At 40.4% G+C, this 21,731-nt stretch overlaps 1 protein-coding gene across 1 annotated transcript in view; it reads left to right on the top strand.

Moving 5' to 3' along the window:
- The window catches only part of LOC131936349 (atrial natriuretic peptide receptor 1-like), a 76,098-nt gene that overhangs the window by 40,961 nt on the left and 13,406 nt on the right, over window positions 1-21,731 (top strand). The window contains exons 3-6 of the mRNA XM_059293289.1: window positions 8,154-8,265; window positions 8,922-9,117; window positions 12,721-12,856; window positions 19,208-19,299. Coding sequence (XP_059149272.1) covers window positions 8,154-8,265; window positions 8,922-9,117; window positions 12,721-12,856; window positions 19,208-19,299 — 536 coding nt within the window. The remainder of the gene's footprint in view (window positions 1-8,153; window positions 8,266-8,921; window positions 9,118-12,720; window positions 12,857-19,207; window positions 19,300-21,731) is intronic.

The raw sequence follows: 21,731 nt of genomic DNA on the forward strand, positions 1-21,731 counted from the left end.
TTTTTAGCCGACTGTCAAAACACGCAAAAAAATGCTCACAGAATCAAAGCACTTTCTTGAAAGAAACTAGCTATTCAACAATACTGAACTGATTAGTTATAGATTTGTGTGTTAGACTACAATGATGGTTAAATAAAATTGTTGACTGAACTAATTAAACTGGTCAGAAATAACATTAAAACACGACTTTAATAATGTTTATATATATATATATATATATATATATATATATATATATATATATATATATATATATATATATATATATATATATATATATGTATGTCGGCTAGAGGTAGATTTACCAAGGTGGTGAGTACTTCAACTAATAACACCAGTGGTTTACTTAAAGACAACCTAAACAGAACTATAGAGCCAACCCTATCCTGCGCCAACCCTATCCTTCGCCAACCCTATCCTGCGCCAACCTTATCCTGCGCCAACCCTATCCTTCGCCAACCCTATCCTGCGCCAACCTTATCCTGCGCCAACCCTATTCTGCGCCAACCCTATCCTGCGCCAACCCTATCCTGCGCCAACCCTATCCTGAGCCAACCCTATCCTGCACCAACCCTAGCCCGCCCCAACAGTGATACCACTTGGAATGTAATCCCACCCTGACATTCCGTCTTGCGAAGATTGACTTAACTGTACTAAAAACGTTGCTAGGTCACCCTGACATAGGAAGTGTACATCTATGTACACAATTTCACTTGGTAATTATCTGTAACCATATTTCCAGTGGCCCTAACATAATTATGGTCTGCTTTACTTTCAACTTTCCCCCCGGGTGCCTATGTCAATCTATTCCAAGAATCATGTAGGCGAGCTAGACTTTTTTAATTCATCTTGCTGCTGTCGTTAAGTGATGAGCTTAGCACGGAGCTTAAACCTACTGACTCTGTGTTCTGAGCTATTGCAGTTTATTTTTAAGAGCTTAATAGAGCTTATACTACCGATAGTGTTTCTTTCAGGCATCTTTCCAGGGGGCAACTTGCAACACGTTTACTGTCACCTCGGAAGAAATAGAAAAATTATTTTGTTTAAATAGAAAAAATATATTTAACCGTTGTCGAGCCAGTCTCCCCCCCTCTCCATACCGGAAGTTTCAAGTGCCCCTACCCCCTACCCTAGTGAGATATGTACAAGAACCCTTGCCGACTAGTACTGAGCTATCACAGTTTATTTATTCATACACAGAACTTGACTATAATGTCAGCAGATCAGCTTGAGAGAGGTAGCTATGTTTCCACATTTTTTACGGGGTGTCTATAATTTTCAGGGGATTATGTATATTTTAAGAGGGGGGGGGGGAGGGGATGTTATAGCCTCGATACAATGTGCACTGACCTAGATCTAAACTGTGATGAAAGTATGAACGAGATTGTGTTGCTTTTTTCTTCATCATCATCATCATCATTCCTTTGTGGCCCCTGTTTTTTTATGGACTAAATATTGTTGAAACCTGTTGGTCCCACTCATGCCGTGTACGCTGGATTATAAATCTCTGTTAATCCCTGACCTGAAGAAGTCCTGACTGAAAAGTCCTGACTGAATATTAAAACTCTACTGACAACGGTGGTACCCTGCCCTGAAACAGCTGCCCTGTACATATATTTTAGGGACGTACCTCCAACATTTACGTAGTATACAGCAGTGTAGTTTTACTATATCAGTTACGTAGTATACAGCAGTCTAGTTTTACTATATCAGTTACGTAGTATACAGCAGCGTAGTTTTACTATCTTACACAGTTACGTAGTATACAGCAGTCTAGTTTACTATATCAAACAGTTACCTAGTTTTACAACACAAAGACTGTGCTATCAGCTATAGATGCTGTACGACTGGGCTATTATCAGGAGGCTCTTGATATAGACATATATTTATGTGTCCAGAATCACGACCTAGCTTCTTATCTAGGGTAGATAGATAGGTCTATACCGTACTGTTTGATAAAATTTCATGGTAAATGAAAAAAAAGGAAATAAAATACAGGATGATACACACGGAATCGAGATTAGTTGAGTGGGGGATTACGGCAAATAACATCTATCAGCATTGAGATTTAAAAACCACTTGTTAGAAAAAAAAAACTCTCCTTGTACAGAGCAAAGACGAACACTGTCGTACTAAAGATAGGACTGATAGCAATATATTTTTATATAATTTGATATACACGAATCAATTATGCGCCCCCGGTGTCGAAAACTTTACCTAGTCCATAGCAGAATTTCTTCTCTTCTGGGGGCCGCCACCCCCCCCCCCCCCCCGTTGAAAGTTTACCCCCTCCCAACCCCCACCCCAAACCACCCACCCCTACACCCACCCCCGACCCAAACGAAATCGAATTTATTTAGAAAATATGTACTTTTAACAGTTTCCACCCCCCCCCCCCTGAAATTTTAGCCCCCCCCCCCCCCCCCGGAGAAAAAAGTCTGGAAGAATCACTGGTCCCTGGCAGACAGACAGACAGCAGACAGACAGCATGCATACATAAGGCTGGGGGGGGCGATGGTTTACCTCGGCATACTGGGGGGGGGTCTTTTAGTTGATCACAGTCCGCTTTAAGTCGGAGCGCGCTCATCGGGGAGACGCCCCCGCACCGTGAGCGTCTTCTGCACGCGCGCTTCCAGTCAGGAAATCTAATTAATTACGTAATTAATCATACCGGCGGCGGGGCGGACAAAACAAGTTATCGCCCTCTAATTAGTTTATAACTACGTAGAGCTGGGATGATTTTTTTTTTTGCCCGGAGACTCGTTTCGGCTAAATAGACCTTAAAGCGCGCAGACTAGGGGTGACTGGGTGTATGTGTGTTTGGGGGGGGGGGGGGGAGACTGTTTATGACGTCACATCAAAGCTCTATTTATGGGACCTACCAGAAGCTATTTATTACAACTCGAAAACAGAGTTTAAAATTATGTTTTTTTTAGAGAGTAAAGTATTTATTTTCTATTTGGTTTCTTTTGATCTATTTGTAAGTTTTTTCAGATATCCTAATTTTTTGCCATTTTGAAATACATGACATATCGTACTTTTTTCCACGTTACTGCATATATTTGCTTTTTTTTGTGTAAAAAAAACTAAAAGCAACTAAAAGCAAATTTGATTTCTTTTGAACTTTTTGAATTTTTTTATTTTTTTTTGTGATCCTAATTTTCGTCAATTTGAAATACAGTGCAAATTGTACTTTTTTGCACGTTATTGTGTAAATTTACTTTCTGTGAGTAACTAATAGTCCAACTAGTGATGTTGAGTTTGGGTAAAGAAAGGATTACTAAATAAATGATGTCTAATCTCCCGAAGAGTGAAAACATATTCAAAGAAACATGTCTGATTGGTTTACATGAAGAGAAATCAGAAAAAAAAGTTTTTGAATGGTCGGAACAAATAATTAGTAGAAATACTTTTTAATTAGCATAATGATGATAAAAAAAAATTAAAACAGATATTAGTCGTTACTTTGAGGTAATCAAATATATACTTATTGTTCTATCGGGTTCTTACAAATGTTCTTATAGACTATGTTCTGTGAAGCTAAAAATAGTACATAGAGGCAGACGCATAATCTCGTGAATTAACGCGAACTTTCTTTTGATCACGTCTGTACCGATTTAACTATTCTCGTGTTAGTAGCCAATGGCCGCTTCAGTCCCCTTATGTGCAGAACATGGTGCATTGCTTTTATATTAACCCTTAAGTAACGCTTTAATACCCGCCTCCCAATTATTCCAGTTTCGCTAACGATATGTAAACACGACAGATGAAGTAGAGTTAGGGTGTCATTGAGCAATCTAGCCTGAACCTGTACTCATCACGACTTCTCTCTATGAACATCTCCACCACTACCCCACCCCTCCTCAACTCACCCCACCCCCTCCTCCACTACCCCACCCTCTCCTCCACTACCCCACCCCCTTCTCCACTACCCCACCCTCTCCTCCACTACCCCACCCTCTCCTCCACTACCCCACCCTCTCCTCCACTACCCCACCCTCTCCTCCACTACCCCACCCTCTCCTCCACTACCCCACCCTCTCCTCCACTACCCCACCATCTCCTCCACTACCCCACCCCCTTCTCCACTACCCCACCCCCTTCTCCACTACCCCACCATCTCCTCCACTACCCCACCCCCTTCCTCAACTCACCCCCACCCCTCCCCCAAAATGTCGCTTAATTAAAGACAACTTTTATTATTTATCTACAACCTCTTTTCAACTTAAAATTTATTTTTTAGCTCAGTTTTATAGATACATCTGTCAAATATTTTGTCTGAATACATACAACGACTTAACCAGTCAACAAAAAATAATTTCATTTTAATTAGAAAACTTTTTTCTTGAAATAGTTTTTTGTACCACCAAGCGGGCGCCTCTCCCTGGGGCAATTGTGACGTAATCCCCTCGAGCCCATGAAAGTCATGTCGCAGGATTAGGACTTAGAGAAATGTTCCAGAAATGTTCCAGGTTCTTGTTAGAGGAAATCTGGAGCCCAGGCCGTTTGTTTAGTGATAGATCGAAGGCTAGTATTGGATTTGTTGCGCTAGTGATAGGATGATGGGTAGTTCTGGTTTTACAAGGCTATAAGGTTAGAGTTAGGGTAGTGAGTTGGGTTGGATTAAAGTTTAGAGTTCGATAGAGTTGCAGTTGTTTAATGGTATTAAAATTCGGTTAATTTAAAGTTAGATTTTGGATTTTGGGTTAGGGCATAAAATAGTACCTAAGATATCTACCCTGGAGTTTTTTTTTATTTAAACGATGTCATTATTTAATGTATATGAACAATAAAATAACATTTTGTACACGCTTTTAAAATCTGGTATAACTCGATAAAATTAATTTTTTTTTTTAAATTTAGACCTTGTACATTTACGTGTTGTATTAAGCATTTATTGTTCTGAAAGCATCCATAAGCCCCAGGTCTAATTTTTGAACAGTTTCTCTGATATTTTTTTTTATATTTTGGTTTTACCCGCTCTCTAGACGACATCAAACCCACACAAATAAACCTCTGCTTTGTAACTCAACTACAACAACCGCTTCTTCTGACGTAGTTCCAATTACACAACATCATTCTTTCAGCTCCATCGCTGTGATGGCTACCTTCAAGGAGATGGTAACTACCATCAAAGAGATGGTAGCTACCATCAAACACAGGCGGCTGTTATTTTCATACTTCAAACCCCCAATTATTTTAAAGCAAGATTTCCCTTCACTATTGTAGTAAACGACCCACCACATAATGCGTACAGTTTAAGGAATGTACTCTTGGGGTACGTGCTGGGACTGATGAAGGGAATATGAGGGAGGGGGAGGGTGTGTTTACACTTGACTGCATCAGTGAATCATGGGAAGGTGGACTTTTGCTGTTTGTCTTTTGTCGTCAAATCGTTGTCAAATTTTTTATTTTCTGTTGGGAAACAAATATGGGAAACACGAATAATGCTTGACCGCACTACTGAAGACGGATAAAATTAGAGTGCATTTAAAGATAAATTTGGAGAATATTTACTTTTAAAATATAAATGGCGTGAATACGCCCTGTCCAGCAGATAAATTTATAGTACATCTTACAGATAAACAGAGTACAACTAGCAGATGAATATAGAGTATATTTACAGCGAACATATACATATAGATTACATATAATTACTACTGCGGCTCATAAGGACTGTGATATATATCTTTAAGTTGTTTGGGTACAAGGAGGGTATTGCATGAATATATTGATGTCTCACCAATAGCAAGAATATAACACTATTGCAACATTCCCCTAGTACCCATCCAGTACCCCTATAGTACCCTTACAGTACCCTAACAGTACACTTACAGTATCCATCTAGTACCCTCACAGTACACATCCATTGCCCTTACAGTACCCATCCAGTGCCCCTAATGTACCCATCAGTACCCTTACAGTACCCATCTAGTACCCTTACAGTAATCCTCTAGTAAACATACACTACCAATATAGTGTCCTTACAGTACCCATACTGTACCCTTATAGTACCCATCCAGTACCCCTATAATACCGATCCAGTACCCAAGAGTACTCATCCAGTACATCTACCCCTCCAGTACTCTTTAAGTGCCGCTATAGTACCCATCCAATACTACCATAGTACCCAACCAGTACCCTACAGTACTCACCCAGCATCCTCTGAACCACTACAGGTGTCGAAGCTTTTGTCACGATTTACTCACCTGTCCATACCTGTACAAAAATGTTTCTATTTTTAGCACCAGCCCTGAACGAAACTACCACAACAATGTGCCCCTCCCACCTCTTCAGTTGAGTACATCTCTGTACTCAATTAATCCTACCTATACAACTCATCTATTTATAGCTCGGGATAACCTCACCCCAAAACAAAAACCGAGTTATAAATCGTGGGGGGGGGGGGGTGAATTATTACTAATAATGGAATGACGTCACGGGAACGATTCCATTGGTTGAAAAGATACAAAGGGACGTAATTGAACGTGATTGAATTAGTTTAGACGTAAGAGAATGGAAGCTTCCGTGGTGAATAGGGTTAGGGTAAGTGGGGTACTGGGGGGGGGGGGTGAATGGAGGGTGGGGAGGGGAGATCGAATGTACGAGGTGCCAAACTATAAAGTATGGGCGAAATGGAGACAATAGAACAGATAAGGATAGGGTCGTATCTAGGCTTATATAGATAATATCAAGAACGACGACAAAGAAGACTGAGAAAAACGCGATGAATATAACACAACAAATTTCATGAATGGTATGGTGTGACGTGTGGCGGAGATATAGAGCATTCGCTTGTTAACCCAAATTCCCTAGTTCGGTTCCCAGTTTTCAGGATAACTTAATGAGTACGGTGGTAGAAAGAGCCTAACCCTACTTCCCCTGCAATATACTTAATTGGTTCTAGATCACGTAGTGTACTCTACATTCACTAGATCGTGTTCAAGACAATCTGATCTTCCACTTAAAGTACTCTGCAGATCTTGTAGAACCTGCTCGCCATTTTTGTGAAAGTGTGTTGTAATTTGGAATATTAGTTTTATAAATAACATAACGTGTTATTGGGCTGGTGGCACGCTATTTACTAGCGTGTGGTGTGTGCATCCAGTTGGTGAAGTGTGTTTGCTTATATATAAGTCAGTCAGTGTGTGTATACTAAATCCAGTTGGTGTGTAGGGTATGTGTTTATATACAACTCAGTTTATGGTGTGTATATATTACAGCGAGTAACAGCAAGGCTAATGATCTGCCGCTATTGCAATGATTGGGATTGTTATGTTGAGAGAATGATTGTGGGGCTGTGTTTATGTGGGATTTAGTTGAACTTTGGATTCGAGCTATTTTACCACTCCTTTTCCCCCAATCCCCCACATACACACCCAATCCCACCAATGAGTAAATGATTGTTTTGTCTATTGTCTAAACTTAAAATTATATGTTGTATATATAATTATTATTGTTTGTTATTCATGTTTAAATTATAAATTAAGATTTTATCATAATTTATGTATTTACAATATGAGAATATTTTTAATGAAATAACAATAACTTTTACAATAATATTACTTTATTATGAAAGGCTATTTTATAGTCAGGAAGTTAAAGATACTGTTTTGACACATTAATACACAATATAATCTAAATCGGGCACGGCGTTGTAAGATGGTAGAGTTTATAACTGCACACCCGAAAGTCGTGGGTTCGTATACCGATCTTGAGACTGTAGGAGTGAGAGGCGGTCATGTATGTCTCACCACACATTACGTGTGTCACCATGTCTCCCTCGTCCACCACCATGTAACTATGACTCCCTTGTGTCACCAGTTACCATGTCTCCCTCGTCCATCACCATGTAACTATGACTCTCTTGTGTCACCAGTTACCATGTCTCCCTCGTCCATCACCATGTAACTATGACTCTCTTGTGTCACCAGTGAACATGTCACCCTCGTCCATCACCATGTAACTATGACTCTCTTGTGTCACCAGTGACCATGTCACCCTCGTCCATCACCATGTAACTATGACTCCCTTGTGTCACCAGTCACCATGTAACGTCCATCACCATGTAACTATGACAATCTTGTGTCACCAGTTGTGGTGATGTGTGCCTCCCCCAACACCATGTAACTATGACTCTCTTGTGTCACCAGTTGTGGTGATGTGTGCCTCCCCCAACACCGTGAGGAACATCATGATCAAGGCACACGAGCTCAACTTCGACAACGGCGAGTACGTCTTCTTCAACGTTGACCTCTTCAGCAGGTCAGTCACAGGCTGGACAGGTGGACCTATGGGTGGAGGGGGGGGGTAGAGGGAGGGACCTTTTGGTGGATGTTGAGAGGTGGACCTTTGGGGGGTAGAGGGGTGGACCTTTTGGTGTGGTTACAGAGGTGGAATTTTGTGGAGGGAGAGGGGAATTGTAGAGCGATGGACCTTTTAGTGGATGTTGAGAGGTGGACCTATTTGTCGGAATTAAAGAAGTAAAGAAGAAAACGTTTTGTTTGGTCAAGAGAGGTGGACCTTTTGGTGGGTGAAGAGAGGTGGTTCTTTTGGAGGGGTTACAGAGGTGGACCTTTTGGTGGGTGAAGAGAGGTGGATCTTTTGGAGGGGTTACAGAGGTTTACCCCTGGGTGAGGGTTGAGGGTTGCATCAGTCACTCACTTTTCGCATATTTCCCCCTCGTGTATTAAGAATTCCCTCATATCTAATGGGTCTCACCCATACAACACAAACTTTTGTAGCAACCCTTTTTAAAAATAATATAATAGATAACACATCTCCTAATATATAACCACTCCCTTCCCAATTTTCCAACAATTTTTGCAAACACTCCCCATGACAAAACCTACGCCACTCCCCCCCCCCCCACCCCTACCATGATGTGATGTAACACGTGCACGTCTGCCTCTGCCCTGCAGCAAGGTGGCGAGCGAGAAGCCTTGGTACCGTGCCTCCGACACCGAGGAGAGGAACAACAAGGCACTGAAGGCCTACGAGAGCCTGATGACCGTCACGTTGAGGCTACCCACCACCGCCGAGTACCGGCACTTCTCTAATGAGGTCAAGGCCAGGACCATGGAGATGTACCCGAATTTTACCTACGGGGAGGATGAGGTAAGGATCGTTGTGGGTGGTGGTGTGGTGGTGGTGTGGTGGTGTTGTGGGTGGTGGTGTTGTGGTAGTGATGATGATGGTTGGTTAGTGTGATAGTGATGGTGATGGTAAAGGTTGTAGCTGTCAAGTTTTGTGGTGAGGTGGGTGATGGTTGTGGTTGGTATTATTTTGGTGGTGATGATGATGGTAGTGGTTGGTAAGGTTTGCGGTGATGATGGTGATGATGATGGTTGTGGTTGGTAAGGTTTGCGGTGATGATGGTGATGATGATGGTTGTGGTTGGTAAGGTTTGCGGTGATGATGGTGATGATGATGGTTGTGGTTGGTAAGGTTTGTGGTAATGATGGTGATGATGATGGTTGTGGTTGGTAAGGTTTGTGGTGATGATGGTGATGATGATGGTTGTGGTTGGTAAGGTTTGTGGTAATGATGGTGATGATGATGGTTGTGGTTGGTAAGGTTTGTGGTGATGATGGTGATGATAATGGTAGTGGTTGGTTAGGTTTGTGGTGATGATGGTGATGATGATGGTAGTGGTAGTGGTTGGTAAGGTTTGTGGTGATGATGGTGATGATGATGGTTGTGGTTGATGGTATGTTGTTGCTGCTTGGCTGGTGGTTTTTGTTTCTTGTGCTGCTGATAATGTTGTGTATGGTGGTGATGGCGATGCGTGTGCTAATGTTTTTGGTGGTGTTGGCAATGTTGTTTTAGTTTGGGATGATGTTGGTTTCTTGGTGTTGGCGATGGTGATTTTTGTGTACTGTGAAAGTCTATTTATCCTCAAACAAACGAAAGCTAACAACATTAACCAAATTACAAAACACAACATTAACCAAATTACAAAACACAACATTAACCAAATTACATAACACAACAGTAACCAAATTACATAACACAACTTTAAACAAATTACATAACACAACATTAACTAAACTACATAACACAACATTAACCAAAGAAAACACATTAACCTCTCCATGAGAAAACCTCAACTATACAATAGATCGGCACATCTAACGCGTGTAAATCATCCAACTTTAGTGCCACTATTATCTGCGGAACATCCAACGTTAGCTTCCATGATACCATCATATGTACAACATCCAACATCAGCGACAATGATACCATCATATGTACAACATCCAACATTAGCGCCCATTATACCATCATATGTGCATCATCCAACATTAGCGCCCATTATACCATCTTATGTACAACATCCAACATCAGCGCCAATGATACCATCATATGTACAACATCCAACATTAGCGCCCATTATACCATCATATGTACAACATCCGACATTAGCTACCCCCATCAACTGTTTGCCCCCCCCCCCTCCCCCCATTCTCGCTTGACCCGTGTCATCATCAAATCTGGACTTGCTTAATTACCTCCTGAGCCGTATTTGAATACTGAGGGCTGGTCACTGGCCAGAGGAGCCGGTCATCGGCATGATGAGCCGGTCACTCCCGGTCACTGGTCAGTCGAGCCGGTCACTGGCCAGTCGAGCCGGTCACTGGCCATACGAGCCGGTCACTGGCCAGACGAGCCGGTCACTGGCCAGACGAGCCGGTCACTGCCGGTCACTGGCCAGACGAGCCGGTCACTGGCCAGACGAGCCGGTCACTGGTCAGATGCGGGTCACTGGCCATACGAGCCGGTCACTGGCCAGACGAGCCGGTCACTGCCGGTCACTGGCCAGACGAGCCGGTCACTGGCCATACGAGCCGGTCACTGGCCAGACGAGCCGGTCACTGGTCAGATGAGCCGGTCACTGGTAAGATGAGCCGGTCACTGGTCAGACGAGCCGGTCACTGGTCAGATGAGCCGGTCACTGGTCAGATGAGCCGGTCACTGGTCAGATGAGCCGGTCACTGGTCAGATGAGCCGGTCACTGGTCAGATGAGCCGGTCACTGGTCAGACGAGCCTGCCACTGCCGGCCACTGGCCATACGAGCCGGTCACTGGCCAGACGAGCCGGTCACTGGTCAGATGAGCCGGCCACTGGTCAGACGAGCCGGTCACTGCCGGTCACTGGCCAGAAGAACCGGTCACTAGCCAGACGGGCCGGTCACTGGCCAGACGAACCGGTCACTAGCCAGACGGGCCGGTCACTAGCCAGACGGGCCGGTCACTGCCGGTCACTGGCCAGACGAACCGGTCACTGCCGGTTAGACGAGCCGGTCACTGCCGGTCACTGGCCAGACATGCTGAACGATTGTCTGGGATCGGTAGCTTGACGTTGACATGTGTAGTACGTCATCAATATTTGCATACGTTTAGTTCAACGAGCGCTGAGCTTCATAGCTTGACCAATAGAACGATACCCCATCACGTTATTTCAATAGTACAGACATACATCATCAGTGAGCCCAATCTACTTCATTGTCGTCTAGTTGATTACAAAAGAATGAAAACCATCAGTTACATCCTTATCTTTCCCTCAGATACTGTTAGCGTATAGGAGGCCTTTATTGTTTTACTGGGAGTATTTCGTTTAAGTTTTAGATCGCTTGGGGTAAATTCGCATGATTTAATTAATTATAATTATTTTACTCTTGTTAATATTTCAATGTAAAACAGACTGCTAGTAAAACTCAGCACTAATTTTAAAACTATTTTACTAAACTTCGAGAGGTTTTTTCCTCTCTAGATTAAAATAGAAAAATGATGAGTACACCTCCCCTCAAATTCTGCACGTTGTAATTTAAATATTACCCCATCTTTCCCCATTTCCGGAATGTTTCAGACGTGTAAAAACGCAGAACTTACATTACACCCTTCATTTTAACATGAAATATTATTATCGACCTTTTAACCTTTCATATAAAAAACATTTGAATATTTGATAGACGCATTCCGACTTAATTCTTAAAAGTAACATTAACATAAGCAACCGGTTTTAAATAACATAAGTTTTTCATTATTTCCTCATAAATTCCAATATTTCCAATAGTTGCGTTGGAAACGGAATAATTTGGCAGGGTTGGGGGTTAGAGCGAACGACTACAGACCCAAAAGTCTCAAGACGGCGGGGTGTAGAACTTGAGCGGGCTATCACTACAAAGAGAAGGCTTTTCTCAAGTGCTAAGAGATGGAGATAAATTAATTTCCAAAACAAAACATTACACGTACCTTGAGAAAAGAAACACCTATTTTGTTAAATCATTGACCGAGCTACATGTCCCACGATATTCCACACTCCTCCAAAAAAACAATAGTTTATGTCTTTTTTTTAAAATATTTGCAAAAAAAAATTGTTAATTGTTATTGTTCTTTATTCATTTTATTGTTGTTTTCTGAGATCCTTTTTATAATTACTTCCGCTACATACAGTCAATGCAAAAAAAAATTCTGCTAAAGCCATTATAAAATAAATTCTGATTTTTTCATTTCTCACCTTCACCCTCACCTACACCCCCACCCCCTACGCCACTACACCACCTACTCCCCCACCCAATATATCCCCAACCCCACCTACTCCCCTACACCACATACATCCTTTACCACACACACCTAACCCCCACTCCCATCTACTTCCCACCCCCACCCCCACCTACTCCCCCACCCCACCTCCATCTATTTCCCCCACCCCACCAGGTGAATTCCTTTGTCGGTGCCTTCCATGACGCTGTGCTCTTATACGCTATGGCCCTCAATGAGACTCTGGCTGAGAACGGTTCTATAACGGACGGCATCGCCATCACCAACCGGATGTGGAACCGGACATTTACAGGTGAGTCAAAAGTCTACCGGACATTTAGAGGTGGGTCAAAAGTCTACCGGACATTTACAGGTGGGTCAAAACTCTACCGGACATTTACAGGTGGGTCAAATGTCTACCGGACATTTACAGGTGGGTCAAATGTCTACCGGACATTTACAGGTGGGTCAACACTCTACCGGACATTTACAGGTGGGTCAAATGTCTACCGGACATTTACAGGTGAGTCAACACTCTACCGGACATTTACAGGTGGGTCAACACTCTACCGGACATTTACAGGTGGGTCAACACTCTACCGGACATTTACAGGTGGGTCAAAACTCTACCGGGCATTTACAGGTGGGTCAACACTCTACCGGACATTTACAGGTGGGTCAAAAGTCTACCGGACATTTACAGGTGGGTCAACACTCTACCGGACATTTACAGGTGGGTCAAAAGTCTACCGGACATTTACAGGTGGGTCAAAAGTCTACCGGACATTTACAGGTTGGTCAAAAGTCTACCGGACATTTGACGGAAGTCACCACTCTAACAGACATTTTCAGGTAAGCCTGCAAACATTCAGACTTTGACTCGAATGAGTCCTATGAACAAAGCCAACCAGCTAAAGGTGAACTCCAACATTAGCTGATTGCCGGAAGGCTGACTATCCGAAGACCAACTATCCAAAGGCCGACTATTCGAAGAACGACTATCCGAAGGCCGACTATTCGAAGATCGACTATCCGAATGTCGACTATCCGAAGTTTGTCTTTTGGATAGCCAACTAACAGAAAATAAAGATTTCCTTAAAACAATTAAAAATTCTGAAGTAAAATATATTTAATTTAGTCAAAAAATCTCCTTTCATTACAAAAACATTAACTCTACTTGATTAAGTGCACAATAGTTTTAGTATTGACGGGCAATATTTTTCAATGTTGAAAAACAAAGGCCAATAACCGTTACTGGTATTCGTAATTTGCCATATAGTATATAGTATCCAGCAGTATAAAATGCCTCGCTAAAATTTTGCTTGTCCCATAATCAAATACATTTAGTGGTTTTATGAAATGTTAACTTGGCTATTAAGTATTATTTTATGATTTAGTTTATTGTTAGTGGAGTAATTAGGTCAACATGCTGATTGCGGGTAATTAAAAAATGGTTGTTTGAATGCTGGCATGGAGTTTAATTAAATATGGCTCACGGTTGTCGATAAAAGCTATTCAATTTTTTTTTATATGAGGTGAGGGGTAGGCTTTTGGTTTATGGCTATACAATAAATAAAGCTTAAAGTAAATGTCAGGAACAGATTTATTTGTTTGCATATTCTATGCAGCGATGTACTTCTTTATTTATTTATTTTTGTTAAGCTTTTATTATTGTTGATTTTTCACAAAAAAAATCACTAATTAATTAAATCCATTTAGATATTTTAAAGAATAAAATTTAATATTTAGTAGTAAATAAAGCAGTTTTAATACATTTCATCTACTAATTACTTCAGAAAACATAAAACCTATTCATGTTTTTTTTTTATGCGTAGTTGCATTATAAGGGACAATAATTCACGATCGCTTAGCTTCCGCCTACCGATTTAAAATGGGACACAACTCACAGCCAGTTTAAGTACTGTCACCAGAGTTATCCCCTTGCTCAGGGGACGGAAGAAAAATGACAGGAGAATGGGAAGCGACTCACCATTTCTTCATCAGTCTTCGGAGTCACGACCAGACGTCATATAATAGCCAACATCGATACTCGCGACATCCGGAAGTTAATGGTACTCGATTACGATTCCCGGCTATGCGAAAGAAAAAGAAACGAATCCAACTTCTACGTTTTCCTTCATGCCTGATAGCTTAAAGGAGGTATCGATTATGCAAAAATGTTGCATAGATATGCACAGATTTTTTTTATCGTTTTAAATAATTCTATTTAAAAGATGGATGCTATTAAAGAATAAACGTTAGCGATAAATTTGACATCAGAGGGTGTGGAGGTGGTTCATGTACCTGGTGTTCGGCGGGGGGAGGGGTGGGCGTTATTTTTCATAGGGTTACGATTAGCGGAAAGTTGGGGGGGGGGGGGGGTAAAATGCTGGGTCTCACCTAAGACGAATTTTATAAGAAAGGACTTTCAGGTAACAATATTAGTATTGTGTTAGTTCTTAGTTAGATATATTGTTACCGATTTAGCTATATGTCAGTTACCCCAAATGTCCAGATGTCTAATTGCTTCTAACTAAAAATATCCATATGTCAGGACCTAGAATGTCCATGTCTACATAAAATATCTAATGTATCTTAAATATCCACTGTAACAATGCTTACTAAACTTTTCGCAACCTTTCAAAGCGAAATTTACCAAAAATGTCTAATTTACCAAAAATGTCCAATTTACTAAAAATGCCCAATCTACCAAAAATGTCCAATCTACCAAAAATGTTCAATCTACCAAAATGTCCAATCTATTAAAATGTCCAATCTACCAAAAATGTCCAATCTACCAAAAATGTCCAATCTACCAAAAATGTCCAATCTACCAAAAATGTCCAATCTACCAAAAATGTCCAATCTGTCAAAAATGTCCAATCTATCAAAAATGTCCAATCCTTCAATAAAGTCCAGATTACATAAAAATGTCCAATCTACCAAAAATGTCCAATTCTCCAATAAAGTCCAGATTACATAAAAATGTCCAATCTGTCAAAAATGTCCAATCCTCCAATAAAGTCCAGATTACATAAAAATGTCCAATCTACCAAAAATGTCCAATCCTCCAATAAAGTCCAGATTACATAAAAATGTCCAATCTGTCAAAAATGTCCAATCCTTCAATAAAGTCCAGATTACATAAAAATTTCCAATCTGCCAAAAATCATTGGAAAATTGTCAAATCATTTTTTTTTTAAATACGTCTAACTACCATTACTACCAATGATATTCAGTCTACATAAAAAATCTTCACTCTACCAAAAATGTCCAACCTACCAAAAATGCCCAACCTAACAAAAATACCCAAACCTATCAACAATGCCCAACCTAACAAAAATGCCCAACCTTACAAAAATACCCAACCTAAAAAAATGCCGAACCTATCAAAAATACCCAACCTACCTAAAATGCCCAACCTATCAAAAAGGCCCAACCTACCAAAAATGTCCAACCTAACAAATTGCCGGACCTACCTAAAATTCCAGACCTAACAATAATGCCCAACCTTACAAAAATACCCAACCTATCAAAAATGCCCAACCTACCAAAATGCCCAACCTACCAAAATGCCCAATCTACCAAAAACGCCCAACCTACCTAAAATCCGCTCAGTCTGCTAAAGTGCCTATGTCTAGCTAAACGTGTCCAAATGTGAATTCATCACGTAAACACAGTTTGAAAAATAAAACACTGCACATCCCTGTCCCTACAACATCCTACAAGACTGCAACATTACCTCCCCTTAACAGCGCGCTCTTCAGCTAGATCTTAACGATAATGTTGGGTGATCTCCCTTGCAGGGAAATTCTGTATTCTAGGTGATCTCCCTTGCTGGGAAATTCTGTATTCTTAAACAAGGTAAAGCCTTGGATACTGGGTAGGGGTGAGAGCTATTCAGATGAAATCATGTGTGATCGCCATTCACACCCGGGGGTGGGGGGAGGGGGTGGGGGAGCGATATCCGATGGACAATTAGATTGTGGATAAGAGAGATGGAATAAGATATTTGAGTAGGGAGGTATAATGATAGAAAGATAGAATACGAGATTTAATTAGACAGATATAATGATAGAAAGATGGGATAATATATTCAAATAGGGTATTGGGTAATAGTAAATATGGTATTTTAGTTGGGAGGAATAAGGATAATAATATGGGATAAGGTACTTGGGAAAAATTTAATAAGAGATTTTAGTTGCTAGGTATAATAAAAGAGAGATGGGATATGTTCTTGAGATGGGAGAAACGATGAGAGAAAGATGGAATACTAGATGGGTATTGTCTTATGGTGGGACGGAGTGGTATAGCGGAAGAGAGCTGGACTGCTAACCCGTAAGTCTCGAGTTCGAATCCGGGTTCAAGTCAGTAGAACGTCCTGAGTCCACCCAACTCTGATGGGTACCTAACTGACGTAACGGAAAGTAAAGGCGGCTGGGCATGGCGCTGACCACACTATCTCTTCATATGCCGAGGTCACAGAAACAAGTGAACTCTACTTCACTTGCCCCACAGACCGTCAGGTTTGAAAGGGAAACTTTACTTTTATCATCTAATGATAAAAAGATGGAATAAGACATTTGAGGGATGGGAGACTTGATATAGGATATGTAAGAAGGGAGATAATCTCTATGACATTCATGAGTTCACCCAGTCCTGATGGGTACCTGAATCACGCTAGGAGAACAAAGGCGGATGGGCATGATGCTGACCACACCATCTCCCTGTATGTCGAGGTCATTGAAAAAGACATTTTAATTCACTGCTGGAGGCTGTCTAAATGGCTGTCTTGTGGATAAACAACCATATGCGTTTTTATTCGTTTTAACTAGTTTAGAGTTCTTGGCTGTGTCAAAATAGCACCATCTAGCACTATCTAGAACCATCTAGCACCATCTAGAACTATCTAGCACACTCTAGCACCGTCTAGCACCGTCTAGCACCGTCTAGCACCATCTAGCACCATCTAGCACCATCTAGCACCATCTTGCACCATCTAGCACCATCTAGCACCATCTAGCACCATCTAGCACCATCTAGCCTGAGGCTACAACGAATAGCCACACCCACCCACTCACACCCGACCCACTCCTTATGGCAATATTTATTTAAACCCGTACACAACAACCCTCACATTATCTCAAAAATCTTCACCCCCCCTCCCACACACACACACACACACACACACGACCACACCCACTCCTTTCTAGCATATCTGCAGTGTTTCTTCTAGACTTTTTTCTCTGGAGGGGGTCTAAAATTTCCGGGGGGGGGGGGGGGGCGATACCCGAAAAAATGCCTGGAAGAAACTTTGCACATAAGACATTATCAACAATTATTCTGGTTTAAAATAACATTTTTCGTTTCACATTTTCTTCTTTTTTTTTCATTACCACAAAGTTGACCAAAACGGTATTCCGTACACGATTCAATAACCAGTGCCGATTATTTCCCCTTGGCCATCCACTGCACTGACGCGATCGCGTGGTGTGAAACACAATTTATCGCACTTATCAATCAGAGCTGAGCAGCGCGAAAAAAAAAAAACAATGTCCACAGTCACTGACCAGCAAACAGGACTAATCGATTTAAACAAAAGATCTCAACCCCACAATGGAATCAATACACCGCTTGCCATTTTTATTGTGGAATTGAAATATGATTTGTTTTGTCCAAAATACAGGGGCGTAAGTGACGATAGTCATGGGGAGGGCGGCAGTTGTTTCCCAAACATTTTAAAAATTAAAATTGTTGTTGTTTTTTTATTGAATTAAAAACTTGGACATTGTATAAATAAAGCGACAAGAGTGCATAGTCATGATTAGCGTAATATTAGATAACTTTTACTTTTAGGGATCCTTTCAAGAATTTGTGCGCGCACGCACACACACACACTCACACACACACACACACACACACATATATATATATATATATATATATATATATATATATATATATATATATATATATATATATATATATAAGTAGCTGTAGAGCAGATGAAATGCACTGTTAAAAATTTAAAAATTTAGAGCCGAATCCCTTACATCGATTTTGCGCTCATTACTAACGCAGGCAGACTTGATAAGGTTTCGCTATTAGCTCTACCAAGGCCATGCTACATCCAGACTTCTGAAGTTGTCAACAGAACAGTTCTTTTATTGCTGCGTTACTTGAAGTACAATTAGAACTTATTTGTCTCGCTAAACGAATTGGTAAAATACATTTGCGGGGTTACTGTTTTCTTGCAATTTGATTGGTTAACTTTTACTCTTGTAAGCAGAGTTTCTTCCAGGCATCTCTTCGAGGGGGCGAAGACCCCCCCCCCCCCCCCCGAAAAAATGTACCGCCCCCCCCCCCCTCGAACGAAATTAAATTTATATAATTTATATAGAAAATATATACTTTTACCAGTGTCCCCCCCCCCCCCGAAGAATGTCTCTCCCCCCCCCCCCCCCCGGAGTAAAAAGTCTGGAAGAAACACTGCTTGTATGTGATGATGTCTATGAAATCGCAGAAAAATAATTTGATACTTTGGTATTGACGATTTTTATTTGTCCTTTAATAAAAGAAAAACCCATTTGTCATTTTGTTTTTCTCCCGTTTTCGTGTTTTCAAAGCAAATCCACCGTTTATTTTTTTATATTTTTGTCTATAGGTATTACAGGAAATGTCAGTATCGATGCCAACGGAGATCGAAATGCCGACTATTCACTGCTTGACCTCAATCCAGAAACACACAAGTTTGAGGTAATCGATTATGATTCAGTATTGAACCACACTTTCCCTGTTATTTGATGTTTGATTAGGATAAAACATCAACGAATAAGCTGTACAGAAATAACTAAATTAACGCGATGACTTCAAAAGGATACAAACCCACCATAAACATGTCTCTGTAACTTCAAAAGTTAATTTTAGCGCCTCCAAAAGCTTGTTTCGATATCGCTAACAATTTGTTGAAACAACTACCCTTCTTTATCGCCCAGTGCGGTTGGCCAGTCGTTGTCTTTGTAGTTTAATTTACTTTGATCTTCTCTTCGTTTTACAAGAATAATTAGCTTGATCTGTAATTAAGTTATTTACGAAAGCAATAAAACTGCGCATACGTATACGACAAGGATAAATGTAATTGTTAATTTTCGTTTCACAAGTTTTTTGATGCGTGTTATCATTAAAGAAAATTTAATGTAATTAACGCGATACTGTTACATCTTATATGTATTTGTTTTATTTCTGTATTTGTAAATATATAATGTGTTTCTATAAACTGTACTCAGATAAAGGGAAAATATTTCGTTACCAATTTTGTTTTTTATAAATATGTTTTAAGGATAATTAGAGCTACATTTTTGTGCTACATTCCATATTTCATAGCTTTATCTAATTAATAATCTGAGCAAGGTAATGCTAAATTATTGAAATAAAACGATATTAATTGAGTGTTATGTTATGACCTAAATCCGCAATAAATCAAACCATTCCCTAAAGTACGGCACACAGACCATCTTTTTAAATCAGATAATTAGTGGCTTCGTGTCATTAGACGTGTTAGGAGATTAGTGACGTCAGCACATTAAAGGTGTCAATAGTGACGTCAGTACATTAAAGGTGTCAATAGCGACGTCGACACATTAAAGGTGTCAATAGTGACGTCGACACATTAAAGGTGTCGTTACAGTTCATTAGTGACGCCAGTACATTAAAGGTGTCAATAGTGACGTCAGTTCACTAATGACATTACGGTGCCACTACTCTCCAGGTTCGTAAATTAATTTATACACCCCCCCCCCCCACACACACACACACCTTCATCAACACCTACAACACCTTAAACAGGCAACGAACAAATGTTGTAGAACTAACGAACAATAAAAGAAAACCATATATTTTGGTTGCTAGTAAACGTTTACATTACAAGGGAGGTAACAAGGAAAATTAATATTTATTTTAAAGAAACGAGATTACTTCCCCTACACTTTTTGTTTCCAAGAAACTGCCTTCGTCGATTTGCTTCGTTCTTTAACAATTATTATCTTGCAAGTAATAACGCAACAAAATCTAGAAGTATTGCTTATTTCTTAAGATCGCGTATTAAGATCGCAGGTATGTTAATAATTTTAGAATAATTGATTTTAAGGTATTAAAAAATGACAAAACTCGACTCAATTGTAACTACTTAATGAAAAGATTGGCACCTAGACCAAGGGTCGGCAACCTGCGGCTCGCGAGCCGCATGCGGCTCTTTTGATGTCGAGATGCGGCTCTTCAGCTCCATAAACACATATTAATAATTGTTTTATTTTCAAAACTCATAAAAATATTTTTTTCTGTAACGCTCGGTAATGAACAATAAAATAATAAACAATAAACACTCGCTTTTCTATTAGAATAATTTGTTACGCCCTATTGCAGTGTACTTTCTATTGACTTATCTATCCCGGATTGAAACGTTCAACTTCATTGTGGATATCACAAAGAAACTAAACGAAATGAATGTAAAACTGTATTGAATGGAAAACCCAGCCTATGCATTGCTTGAAGAAGATGATTGTTTCGGAAAAAAAAAATTACTTCATTAACGCCGGAGAGAGTTAAATTGCTTTATTTTGAAAAATCTGAAAAATATATCATGATAAAACCAACGCTACTGTTAACATGAATCATTCAGCCATACTATAAACATAATGAAGAATGGATTAACTGAGAGATTTGAGAAATTCAAAACAAATGCAAGCACTCTGACGTTCTTAGTAGATTCTCACATCACAAAAACGAATGAGATTAACTTTGAGCTATTTGGAGTGATGCTGGTTCGCTTCAAAGTTAAATTGCTAGATTTGAAAACGAAAGATTTGTGGAGCGGTAAGTTCACAGATCTCAAGAGCAAGTTAGATGATTTGGGTATCCAGTAAAACATGCACGTTACGCTGTACAACTGGACAGCTCTAAAAGAAATGCTGCGAGTTGAGGCCCTACTATGTGACGCATGGGAAAGTCTTGCAGGATGCAACAGTAAGGTGACGAAGTTGGCAGAGTACTGTAGATCTTCGGGTCAACATATTCATGCAAGCAAGCGTTTTCTTGCATGAATATTATACAAAGTATAGAAGCCAACAAACAAATAAAAATCTAGAGGCGTGCTTGAAACTGAAAACAAGTTATGAGTAAGGTTGTAAATA

The sequence above is a fragment of the Physella acuta genome, unplaced genomic scaffold, assembly GCF_028476545.2.
Source record: "Physella acuta isolate Inbredline_101_S28 unplaced genomic scaffold, ASM2847654v3 ptg000014l, whole genome shotgun sequence".
Taxonomy (NCBI): domain Eukaryota; kingdom Metazoa; phylum Mollusca; class Gastropoda; family Physidae; genus Physella; species Physella acuta.